The sequence below is a fragment of the Condylura cristata genome, unplaced genomic scaffold (genome assembly GCF_000260355.1).
Source record: "Condylura cristata isolate star-nosed mole 26May11 unplaced genomic scaffold, ConCri1.0 scaffold00022, whole genome shotgun sequence".
Classification (NCBI taxonomy): Eukaryota; Metazoa; Chordata; class Mammalia; order Eulipotyphla; family Talpidae; genus Condylura; species Condylura cristata.
Window position 1 is genome coordinate 20,090,830 of NW_004567123.1, and position 12,080 is coordinate 20,102,909.

General features: G+C 49.3%; 1 protein-coding gene across 1 annotated transcript in view; it reads left to right on the top strand.

Annotated features, from left to right (window-relative positions):
* Positions 1–10,364, top strand: part of COMMD7 (COMM domain containing 7) — a 12,323-nt gene extending 1,959 nt beyond the window's left edge. The window contains exons 3-8 of the mRNA XM_004686973.2: positions 7,752–7,808; positions 7,884–7,921; positions 8,328–8,418; positions 8,677–8,726; positions 9,057–9,105; positions 9,584–10,364. Coding sequence (XP_004687030.1) covers positions 7,752–7,808; positions 7,884–7,921; positions 8,328–8,418; positions 8,677–8,726; positions 9,057–9,105; positions 9,584–9,660 — 362 coding nt within the window. The 3' untranslated portion in view covers positions 9,661–10,364. The remainder of the gene's footprint in view (positions 1–7,751; positions 7,809–7,883; positions 7,922–8,327; positions 8,419–8,676; positions 8,727–9,056; positions 9,106–9,583) is intronic.
* The last annotated feature ends 1,716 nt before the right edge of the window (positions 10,365–12,080 follow it).

A 12,080-nucleotide genomic window follows, 5' to 3' on the forward strand; every position in this document is an offset into this window, starting at 1 on the left:
GGGAATCGAACTCATGCGGAAGCGGCTTTAGATTCTCAGTGTTGTGCTTTAACCCGCTGCGCCACCAGGGAGGGCCTCTTTTTTTTTTTTTAAAGATTTATTTATGTATGCAAGAACCGGGGGTACAAGCCAGAGGTGTGGAGGTGAGAGGATTCACCAGAGACAGATTGGGGGGCAGAACAGGTGGATCCACTGAAATGCACTGCTGAGGGGGGCAGTGGGCAAGACAGGAGAGGTCTGCTGCGCCATGTGGGTCAGCTCCCTGGCTGGGGATCGAACTTGTGCTGCTGTGGCTGGATGGCTTCACAGTGCCTGGCTTTAGCCCCTGCACCACCAGGGAGGCCCCTTTCTTGCACTCCTTTCACTGTTCTCTTCTCATCCAGGCTGTGTCTTGCAAATCTGGGTTCATTTTCCTTTGCATATCCAAGGAATCGTAAATCATGCCAAAGCCAGCTGTCCTGCCACCTTCAAGTGGGTCCTGAATCCAGATACAAAGATGACACTGGGGATATTTTTGTACATTTTAGCTAGTGTTTCCCAAATTTCTGTCATAGGTCCTATTGCCTTCCTAGGGTGAAGGATGTCCAAGCCCATTTGTTTCCACTGAGTCAGCCAATCATGAATTTTCTGATCTGGATAGTTACTGTCTCATTCATGAGGGTGATGGCTCTTCAGCAGCCTGGGAGGACTATCATTTTTAAAAAACTTTTTTTTTAAGATTTATTTTATTGGGGGGGCCTCCCAGGTGGCACAGGGGTTAAAGTCTCAGCATTATCAAGCTATTGTGAACCACTGCAGTCTGAGCCTGATCCCCAGCTAGGGAGCTGACCCACATGGCGCAGCAGACCTCTCCTGTCTCACCTGCTGCTCCCCCCAGCAGTGTATTTCAGTCCATCTGCCTATTGTGCGCCCCACTCTGTCTCTGGTGAATCCTTTTACCTCCACACCTTTGACCTGAACCCCAGTTCTTGTCTGAATAAATAAATAAAATCTTTTTTTTAAAATAGCAGTCATTTAGAAATTTCTCATCACAAGAACAAAGTTTGTAACTAAGTGACGGAGGTTAACTAAATTTCCTATGGTAGATAAGTCCCCATACACACATATCAAATTATTATTTATTTATTTGTGTAAGCATAAATAAATAAATCTTTTTTAAAAGTCATAATAAAAAAAGAAACTGTGGCTATATCTGGGTGGTAGTGCTGTATGTTGTTTAAATTGTGTTTTTTTTGGGGGGTGTGTATTGTCTTATAAATGGCTGGAAATTTAGCGATTTAATTAAAAGTTAACTTTATTTAAAGAGAGGCACCTTGTGAACCGGATCTTAAAGAATGAGGCAGTGTTTACCTGGCTGTTAACCAGCTTCACCAGAGGAGGTAAAGCTGCCCCTAGTTTACACATTTCAAAAATCAGTAGCAAGCTGATCTCCCCAGGATCTCAGCCCTGATATGGTGCACTTACAGTTAGGGGCTTAATTTGTTTGTTCCTGTCTGGCACCTTTCTGTATGGGTTCAACCCTTTGCCCTATCTTGTGCTCAGGAGGTTCTGGGGGCTTTAATCAGAACAACCCTGAAGTTCCCAGCTGTGAAATTTTGTGAACCCGTTTGTGTGATTCTTGCATTATTTGTTCTCAGGTCAGGTTAAAGGTACAAGAAGCCTGAGGTTGGAGGGGGAGTTGGCCATCCCTGCACACAGAAGAGGCACTTCTTTTCCATCTTTTAAAAAAGATTTAATTACTTATGCATACAAGAACTGGGGTACAGGCCAGAGGTGCAAGGTGGGGAGGTGAGAGGATTCATCAGAGACCATGAGGAGCAGAACAGGAGGATCCACTGAAATACGCTGCTGAGGGGAGCAGTGGTTGAGCCAGGAGAGGTCTGCTGCACCACGTGGGTCAGCCCCGTGGCCAGGAATCGAACTCGTGCTGCAGTGGCTGTACATAGCTTGTTGTGTCTTTAAACCTATGCCACCAGGGAGGTCCCTGGTTTTCCTTTTAAACATTTTCTTTTACTTTTTTTGTGTGCATGGGAGACCTGGGGTGTAGGTGGGGGTGTGAAGATTCACTCCAGAGAGCAAAGAGAGCAGAACAAATGAGTTTACTGAAATCCTGCCAAGGGGAGCAGCAAGAAAGGAGAGGTCTGCAGCGCCGGGTGGGTCAGCTCCCTGGCCGGCCAGGGATTGCACGTGTGCTGTGGAGACTGGTGATCACTCCATGGCGCTGTCTTTAACCCCTGCGTCATCAGGGAAGCCCCGTGTCTGTCTCTTGATTGGAACAAATAACCAGTTCTTTAAAGTCTGGAACAGGCCTTGTACCTCTCTCCTAATCCACTGTTACAAGTAAAGGGTTGATGTGAAGTAGGTACTTAGTACAGGCTGAGTCAACTGAATTTGGGAGATTCTGTGACCTTCCCAAGGGATATTCTCAGAAGGATTGATTATCAGTATTTGCAAAAGATCATTATCCACAGATTCAGAGGATACCAGCCCTTCCTATCAGCCTGGAGATGGGCCCAGCAGGCGCTGGGGCTGCTTCTTGGTCAGTCAGATAAGGTGACTATTTGCCCTTGGACAGGCCAGCCCCAGCTTCTTACTTGAAAACTGTGGCAATAGCAGCAGTTTATGGTGGAATGAGCTCATTTAGGTGAAGTACTCGAGGCAATGCTTGCTGACCTTCAGCTTTTTTTATTGATAGTTCAGTTAGTTTCAGCTTTATGCCTCAACACCAAGTTACGAGATAAAACTTTCCTTCACTTAATGAGAGGACCTGAATTCACCTTTTTTTTTTTAAGATTTATTTATACATATAAGAACTGGGGTACAGGCCAGAGGTGGGGGATAAGCAGATTCACCAGAGACAGAGTGGGGACATTGAAGCACACAGCTGAGGGGAGCAGCAGGGAGACAGGAGAGGTCCGCTGCGCCATGTGGGTCAGCGCCCGGGCCGGGGATCGAACTTGTGCTGCAGTGGCTGTGGTTCAACATGGCACCACCAGGGAGGGCCCTCTAAGTTCACCTCTTGAGTTTATAATGCCCTAGAACTTTTCAAACCACTCAAGTTTGGGATTTGCTTCTCCTCTCACTTAGCTCTGATTCTGTTTACTCTTGTTCTCGGGGCAACCTGACTTTTCCCTTCCTGCAGTTTCCCTGCTTATGTTCGCCCGTTTCTTCTAAAGCATCCCTAGTCAGCTGAATTGGTGGCCTGCATGTCTTGTGACCTCTTCCTCACCCTTAACCTTGTATGTCTCCTGTCTGCAGCCCTTCCCTGCAGTAACGTCACATCGTTCTCCCATCCCAGACCACCGTTTGCCCTGGAGCACCTTCTCTCCACATGAGGGTCACGCTGCCCCCCTCCCCACTGTGTCCGTTGCATGATGAAGTCTGTAGTCTTCAGTTTGACCTTCTGTCTAGTCTGAAATATAAGCACCTCCAGCCCTCCATTCTCCACCCCTGCCCTCATCCTGTTCTCCCTGTGTAGAAATACAGCTTGTTAGAGATGAAGGGACCTTAAGAACCCTCCAAATCAGGGGCCCTCCCTGGTGGTGCAAACAGGTTAAAGCGCAGTACTGTGAAGCTATCCGAAGCCACTGTGTATGAGTTCAGTTCCCAGCCAGGGAGGTCAGGACCCACATGGCACAGCAGACCTCTCCTGGTTTCAGTAGATCTGCCTGCTGCGCTCTCTGCTGTCTCTGGTGAATCCTCTCACCCCCGTACTCCTGGCCTGTATCCCAATTCTTGTAAGTATAAGTAAATAAATCTTTTTAAAAAAAGAACTCTCCAGATAAGTCTTTCCCAAAATGTATCAGTGATCAGACATGGGCAGGAAACACTGTCGCCCCATGCCTTGGCGAGTCACAGACACATTAACTTATTTCAGGCTCTGAAAAGTCCTGCCATAAGAAACCTGCTTAACCAGTATCTAAAACAGTTAACCCTGGAACTCTTCTCTCTCTCTGGCAGGGGGAGTGCCAGGTAAAGTTTTGTAGAGTTCTGACCTAGATTATTCTTTGTCTTGGAGATAAAGAAATAGAGCCCTAGAGAGTCCCACAAAGTGACATGTTGAACGTCTCATAGTAGAAATGTTGGGGCTAGAACCTCCCTGTATTAGCACAAAGCCAACTGGGTTTTGTTATTTCATATTTTACTCTATGTGATGTAATTCTTTTATTTAAAGATTTATTTTTATTTATATATACATACAAGAACGGGGTATAGGCCAGCAGTGTTGGGGTGAGAGGATTCACCAGAGGCAGAACAGGCAGATTGAAGCACACTGCTGAGAGAGCAGCGGGCAAGGTGGGAGCGGTCTGCTGTGTGGGTCAGCTCCTGGCCGGGGGTGGAACTCATGCTGCAGTGGCCGCTGGTAGCTTGAGAGCGCTGAGACCCATGTCCCCAGGGCGGCCCACATGTAATTCTTGGAAATATTTGACTTCAGCAGTTGTCTGCCCTTGGTTAGATTGTTTTATCTGTGTCCTGGCTAGTTAACTACACTGCTCTCCTGAAAGTAAATCTCAGATATCATACCATTTCTTTCCTAAATTCCTAGTTATGTATTAAGATTTAAAAAAAAAAACCAAAAACCTTTGTTTTCCCTTTATCAAACTATTGTAGTATGCTTTTATCATATCTACAAGTAACCGGTGGCCAGATTTCCATATTTCTCCTGCGTTTTATTTGCATGTAGTTGTTTGTTCTCAGCAGGATTCAGTGGGACACTCCCACCCGCCATCACATGTGGTTGTGTGCTGCCTCATCCTGCAACAGCTCTGAGACCTTGAGCCACGTTATTTAACCTCTTTGAGGATCAGTTTCTTTGGTTAGTTTTAGCAGCTCATAACTTGTTATCAGAAGAGAGAACGTGGGCTCCCTAAGGACGCAGCACTGTGGAGCCGTGCACAGCCACTGCAGCACAGTTTGCCAGCCAGGGAGCTGACCCACAGGGCGCAGCAGACCGCTCCTGGCTCCCCGCTGCTCCCCTCAGCCGTGTACTTCAGTGGATCTGCCTGTCCTGCTCCCCACTCTGACTCTGGTGAATCCTCTCACCCACACCCAGTACCTCTGGCCTGCACTCCAGCTCTTGTATGCATAAATAAATAAATCTTTAAAAGAAAGACAGGAGAGGGCCTCCCTGGTGGCGCAGCGGGTTAAAGCACAGCACTAGGAGGCTTAGGCCACTTCTGCATGAGTTCCATCTCCGCCTGCCCTAGAGGTGACCACATAGCGCGGCAGACCTCCCCTGGCCCGCCTGCTGCTCCCCTCAGCAGTGTACTTCGTCCATCTGCCTGTTCTGCTCCCCACTCTGTCTCTGGTGAAGCCTCTCACCCTCCGCATCTCTGGCCTGTACCCCAGTTCTGTACGAATAAATAAAATAAATCTTAAAAAAAGAAAGAAAGAAAGACAGGAGAATGACCATAGCTGTAACTAGCTTGCTTCAACGCCTGGCAGCTCTGGCCGCCCACCGCTCACACTGACTTACTGGCGGTTGCTGAACAGGATCACCCGTAACCTGGCAGTGGAGCCACTCTGTCAGCCTGCTTTTATTTTATTCGTTTTTAAAGATTTCTTTCTTTGGGCCCTCCCTGCTGGCACAGTGGGTTAAAGCGCAGCATTGTGAAGCTTTCTGCAGCCACTGCAGCACGAATTCGATTCCTGGCCAGGGAGCTGACCCTCATGGTGCAGCAGACCTCGCCTGGCCCTCCCACTGCTCCTCTCAATAGTAAATTTCAGTCCGTTTGCCTGTTTTGCTCCCCACTCTGTCTCACCCCCTGCACCTCTAGCCTGGACCCCAGTTCCTGTATGTGTGAGTAAATAAATCTTTTAAAAAAAAAGAAAAGAAAATTAAAGGTTACAATAATAGTCCTTACTGAAGTCCTTTTGTGGGTCACCACGCAAAATACTGCATTTGAGCTGGATGTTCACTGAGGCGCCCTACTGTGATGGTCACAAGTTAATGGCGTTGGGCTCTGGGGGGGGCCTTTAGGCTTGGGGGCTCTTGACTTCCTTGTGGCTTCCTAGCTGAGTCTGATTTAAGAGATAAAAGATTTCCTCCCTTTGTTTACATGGTTTGTTTTGCAAAGGACAACAGCCCACAGGACTGTTTTTCTGGGTGAGATGGGTGTGGGGCCTTGGGTTGGGTCTTACTTGAGGGCCTTCCCCTGCTCCTGGTGGGTGTCTTCTTAGTCTTTAATTAGCCATATTCTGGAAGAGGAAGAAGTGGGAAGTGTTTAAGCAGTTGCCAAGTTGTGACTCTAGGCTGTAGCCTGCAGGTGAAACATGGAGGAGCCCAGACTGCTGCAACACTTTGTTTTCGGGAATCGGAGCTAGCAGCAGAGCAAAAGTGGCTCCCACAGGGGAGTGTTCACTTGAAGTGAGCTGTGAATTGTACAGGCCAAGCTGTCTCACCCATCATGGTATACTTCCCGGAAGCTGATTTTCTGGGGCGATGTTGTCCAATGGAACCTTCTTCTTCTTCTTCTTCTTCTTCTTCTTTAAATTCAAATTGAGGTTTACCACACTGTGGAAGTTTCAGGCATGCAGATTAATGCTTGGCCCTCTCCCTTGTGTCTATGCTGCCTTGTGATCACCACCAGAAGTCTAGTATCCGGACTCCCTGGTGGTGCAGAGGGCTTAATCTCAGCACTATGAAGCTATTGGCAGCTACTGTAGCATCAGTTCCATCCCCAGCCAGGGAGCTGACCCACATGGCGCAGCAGACCTCTCCTGTCTCGCCTGCTGCTCCCCTCAGCTGTGTATTTCAGCCAGTCCACCTGTTCTGCTCCCCACTCTATCTCTGGCGAATCCTCTCACCCCCTGCACCTCTGGCTTATATCCCAGTTTGTGTATGCATAAAAAAGTAAATCTGGGGCCTCTCTGGTGGCACAAGGGGTTAAAGGACAGCTTTGTGAAGCTATCTGCAGCCATGACAGCATGAATTTGATCTCCGGCCAAGGAGGTGACCCACATGGCACGGCAGACCTCTCCTGTTTCTCCCACTGCTCCCCTCAGCAGTGTACTTTGTCAATCTGCCTGTTCTGCTCCCCACTCTGTCTCTGGTGAATCCTCTCACCCCCGCACTTCTGGCCTGTACCCCAGTTCATGTATACATAAATAAATAAATCTGTTAAAAAAGAACTGGGGTACAGGCCCGAGGTGGGAGTGTAGAGAGGATTCGCCAGAGACAGAGTGGGGGAGCAGGACAGGCAGACTGAGGAAGTACATGCTGAGGGGAGCAGCGGGCGGGTCAGGAGGGGTCTGCTGCGCCATGCAGGTCACCTCCGGGGCCGGGAATCAAACTGGGGCTGAAGCGGCTGCTGCTGGCATTATAGTGCTGCGCTTTAACCTGTTGCGCCATCAGGTAGGGCCCAATAAATAAATCTTTTTAAAAAAAAGTTTCCATGCACTTGCCACCTTTGATCACCAGCAGAAGTCTTTTTTCTTTTAACCCACATGGCAGCTCTAGGCTGTGATCCCCACACTCGCTTGACCCTGAGCTCCCCCCACTTCACTCCGAGAATCTGTGGTCTTATCCATTCCTTGGGTCAGGTGCCCAGGTCTTTCTTGGTTCTGCTGATTTCTTCCACACGTTCTGAAAGGTGAACACTCGCGTTGAGACACCTAGAACAGGTGTCTCGCCGGCCTTGGCAGAGCAGCCGAGTCTCTAGTACTCTCAGGCCTGTGTCATCAAGCCGTGCCTGGCAGGTGATGCTGCTGTTTACCGATTTGCCCCCCTTAACGATGTCTCCTGTCTCCAGGCGCCTTGAAGAAGAGCCTCTCAGCCGAGCAGGTCCGGGCTGACTTCATCACTCTGGGTAGGTCAGCCCCCAGGTGGCCCTGTGACAGGCCCCGTGCTCTTTATTATGCTGATGTCTCCTGTTCTCCCATAGGTCTCAGTGAGGAGAAAGCCACTTACTTTTCTGAAAAGGTATCATAATTCTTCTTCATCAAGGTTAATTAAGATCACTTACTTTTACTTCATGAAAAGAAATGGAAAATGCCAACTAAGGAAAAACCATCCGTCATCCTATGTCACTCCCAGTTTAACATTTTTCCTTGGGTTTCATGCAAATCCAGCACCTTTGGGTGCCCTAACTAATTGTTTTCCTCTGATTTGACTGACTGGCAATGTCATAGTTTTTGTTTCAACCTGGATTAAATCCTCCCGGGAAAGAAACATGTATATTGTCCTCTCCACGCCCCAGCGTGTGCGTATGGGCCCAGCCCTGGTTTCTGCATCCCCCCCCTTCTCGGTGTAAAACTCAGCATTGCTCTGAGGGGGTTGAGGGGGAACGTCTCACTGACCTGACTGTGCCTTTTCGCTTTTGTTCCAGTGGAAGAAGAACGCCCCCGCCCTGGCTCATCGGGCCGTAGGGCAGACTCTGATGATTAACCAGCTCATAGACATGGAGTGGAAATTTGGAGGTAACCAGTGGTGGGGGCAGTCCTGGGTCACGTGGGGTTGCAGAGCCTAGCCGGTACTGTGGACGGGGAGTCAGGAGTCCTCTCTACTGTCCACACCCCTCCATTCTCTCCAGGCTCAGGTGAAGCTCCCCACGGTTTGCCCCTCCACACAGCTTCTACCAGGATTAGCAGACCCACACTGCTGGCCATCTGCAAAGCATGGCCATCCAGAACGGGTCTTCAGCCAGTCACTGATTGTCTTTCTCTGTTGTGTAACAGTGACATCCGGGAGCAGTGAACTGGAGAAAGTGGGAAGCATTTTTTTACAAGTAAGTAGTAAGTCTCCCCCTGATCTTTGCAAGTGGGTTCATTTTTGACTCAGGGGTGGCCTGTGAGGCGCCGCAGAGCTCAGGGCGCTGTGGCCGGCCAGCCAGGCCCTCGCTCACAGGCCTCCCTCTGGACGAACAGCGTCGTGACGGTGATCTGAGCAGCTTGTCCCCGAGAGCGTGGGGATTGCTAGAAGTCTTGTGTTGGACAGTCCAGACCTCTCCTCTGTAACTCTGGAGTCAGAAGCTGGGCATTTGGATGTTTAAGTTCAGGAACTTGCTGGCCCAGCGGCCATCATCTGAATGTAAATATTTTACTTTTGTTTTCATCAGTTAAAGTTGGTGATCAAGAAAGGAAGTCAGACTGAAAATTTGTACATAGGTGAGTGCAAACGCATGCTTGAGCTCTTTCACTGGCCCTGTGTTCTCTGCATTCGGGGGCTTAGAAAGCCCCCCGCACAGCATCGCTTTCAGAAGAAGCCACAGCCGAGCCGGCAGTAGCCCGCCCTCGGCCTTTGCTCTCGAAGCTGAAAAGCCGTCCAAAGACTGGAGGCCGCAGGTTGAAGTCTTTTTGGAGAGGGGGCGGTGCGGGGCAGGGACGGCCATGATCCCCAGCAGAAGCGCCTGACGTGGGTGCAGGAGCCCTTCCTTGTGCTGTGGAGTCAAGCCTCCCCCTTCTCACGGAGCACAGGACCCATGTTCAAGGCCCTCCCTTCCTTTTTTATCATCTGTAGCCTCTCTAGCACCGCTTTGTAGTACTAACCTGAAATAGAAAAAAAATCTCTGGGTGGAAATTAAAGTCTTTGGATGATTCTGTGGCGTTGGAGGCATTTACCTAATGCTGAATTTTCTCTCCCCAGAATTAACCTTGCCTCAGTTCTACAGCTTTCTGCACGAGATGGAGCGTGTCCGAGCCAGCATGGAGTGTTTCAGCTGACTTCTGTCCCCCTGCCTCCCCTGCCCCCTTCCCTTCCCGGGGTGAAGGCTCCAGGGCACCTTGTTCTCATCCCTGTGGGGCCCTCCAGTGACCCTTGGGAGCCCAGGTGCAAAGGTTTCTGCAAAACTACAGAATTAAGTACTTAAAACGGCCTACACAACTACCCTGTAAACTCTTTGCTAAAAAACGTCCACCTCCTATCTCCAGGACACATTCAGACAGACTTCAGTATCTTCCATTCAGGGGAGGAAGTAAGTTGACCGACCTCCCCGGCAAACTCCAGTTGTGAGGAGTGGGGCCATCACTCCAGACGCAAACCGCTCAAACCGGGCCGGCTACGGTGGCCCGCGGGACACCAGCGGGCACCCTGAATGGCGCGTGGCCCCGGGCTGGGTGGTGGGGGTGCACCGCCTTCCAGCTTTTAGTGGGGATCTGTGTGTGGACACAGGCGTGCTCCACTGTGAAAAGAACAAACGCTGATCTGTCCCCATTTCAGGTTCTGCCCTGTTGTTTTGTGATTCAGTGGCCCTTTCAGGCTATTCTGGCTTGTTTGGGTTCAGGCTGACTTTGGTTAGATAAAAAGGTTCAGAAGAAAAGATCTGCATCCAGTTGTCTTTATGTGTGGGTTAAACTAGGTGCTCTTTTTTCCAAGATTTATTTGTATTTATGCATATAAGAACTGGGGTGTAAGCCAGAGGTGGCGGACAGGGATAAGAGGATTCACCAGAGACAGAATGGGGAGCAGAACAGGCAGATCTACTAAAACTGAAATACACGGCTCCCCTCGGCAGTGTATTTCAGTAGATCCACCTGTTCAGCTCCCCACTCTGTCCCTGGTGAGTCTTTTTATACCAGCAACCTCCCCCACCCCCACCCTGGCCTACACCTCAGTTCTTTTATGCATAAATAAATCTCTTTTTTAAAAAAACCATTCCACATCTGAACAGAGCCACCATTCATTTCACAAACACCATGGTTCTGCAAATGCATGATTCGTTTAACCTGTTTCCACTGATGGGTATTTAGCTTATTTCCTTATGTAAATTCTCTCCTAAGCAGTGCTGCAGCTGATTACTTTTGTATGCACAGAAATATGCTAATGCCAGTGGGTATGAACTGCTGGGGCAAAGAGTAGCCAGGAGTAGAGAGCTCACTCAGTTCCCCTGCCTCCTTGCCCTTCCAGAGGGCCCCGCCCCCCATCAGCAATGAAAATTTTAACTTGTACTCGTCTGTTGTTTACACTGATGATCATACACTGTGCACTTTGAATAATACGCCTTGGAGTTCCTTCCATGTCAATACATAGAGTCTGCATCTGGGTCTGTGCTTGTGGGGTCATAAACAGCATTTGTGGGTTTTTAAATTAATTTATTTTGCATATAAGTACTGGGGTGTAGGGCCTCCCTGGTGGCACAGGGGTTAAAGTCTCAGTGCTATCAAGCTATCACCAGCCACTGAAGCATGAGTTAGAGTGAGGAGCTGACCCACATGGTGCAGCAGACCTCTCCTGTGTCACCCTGCTCCCTCACCACGTATTTTAGTCCATCTGCCTGTTCTGCTCCCCACCCTGTCTGATGAATCCTCTCACTGCCACCATCACTAGTCCCTCATCTCTGGCCTGCACCTCAGCCCTTGCATAAATAAATGAAATACATCTTTAAAGAAAAACAACTGGGGTGTAGATCAGAGGTGTGGGGGTTGAGATGACTCAGCAGAGACAGAGTGTGGAGCAGAATAGACAGATCCACTGAAATATGCTGTAAGAGGAATAACAGGGGAGACAGGAGAGGTCTGCTGTGCCATGTGCTTTAGCTCCCTGGCCTGGGAACAGATTCAGGCTGTTGCAGCGGACCATCAGGATGGGGTTGCTGAGAATTAACCCCCTGGGCCACCATGGAGGACCTTGACTCTGATTTTTAAAATCCATTAAAATGTTAAGCTCATCTGAAAAAACCCTTTACAGTAACATTCAGAGTAACGTTTGAACAAATATCTGGGCACAATGAATGGCTCAGCCAAGTTAACACACTAGGCCATCACAGTGCTGGCCCTGCCTGCGGGCACAATGGATTAAGGCACACTACTATGAAGCTATTATCACAGCCACTGCAGCACAAGTTCAAACCCTGGCCAGGAGCTGACCCACATGGCGCAGCAGACCTCTACTGATCTGCCTGCTGCTCCCCACAGCAGTGCACACTCTGTCTCTGGTGAATCTTCTCATCCCCACACCCCTGGCCTATACCCAGTTTTATATGCATAAACAAATAAATTTAAAAAAAAAGCGCTCAGAAGCCCCTAACTGCTTGGCATTAGCCAGTTCCCCTGCTGCCCACCCCCACCTGGGAACAGGGCCTATGGTTCCTTGAAAGGAAATGAGGACTCTTAACAAACTGGCTGGCTTCAGAAGAATCTGGGGA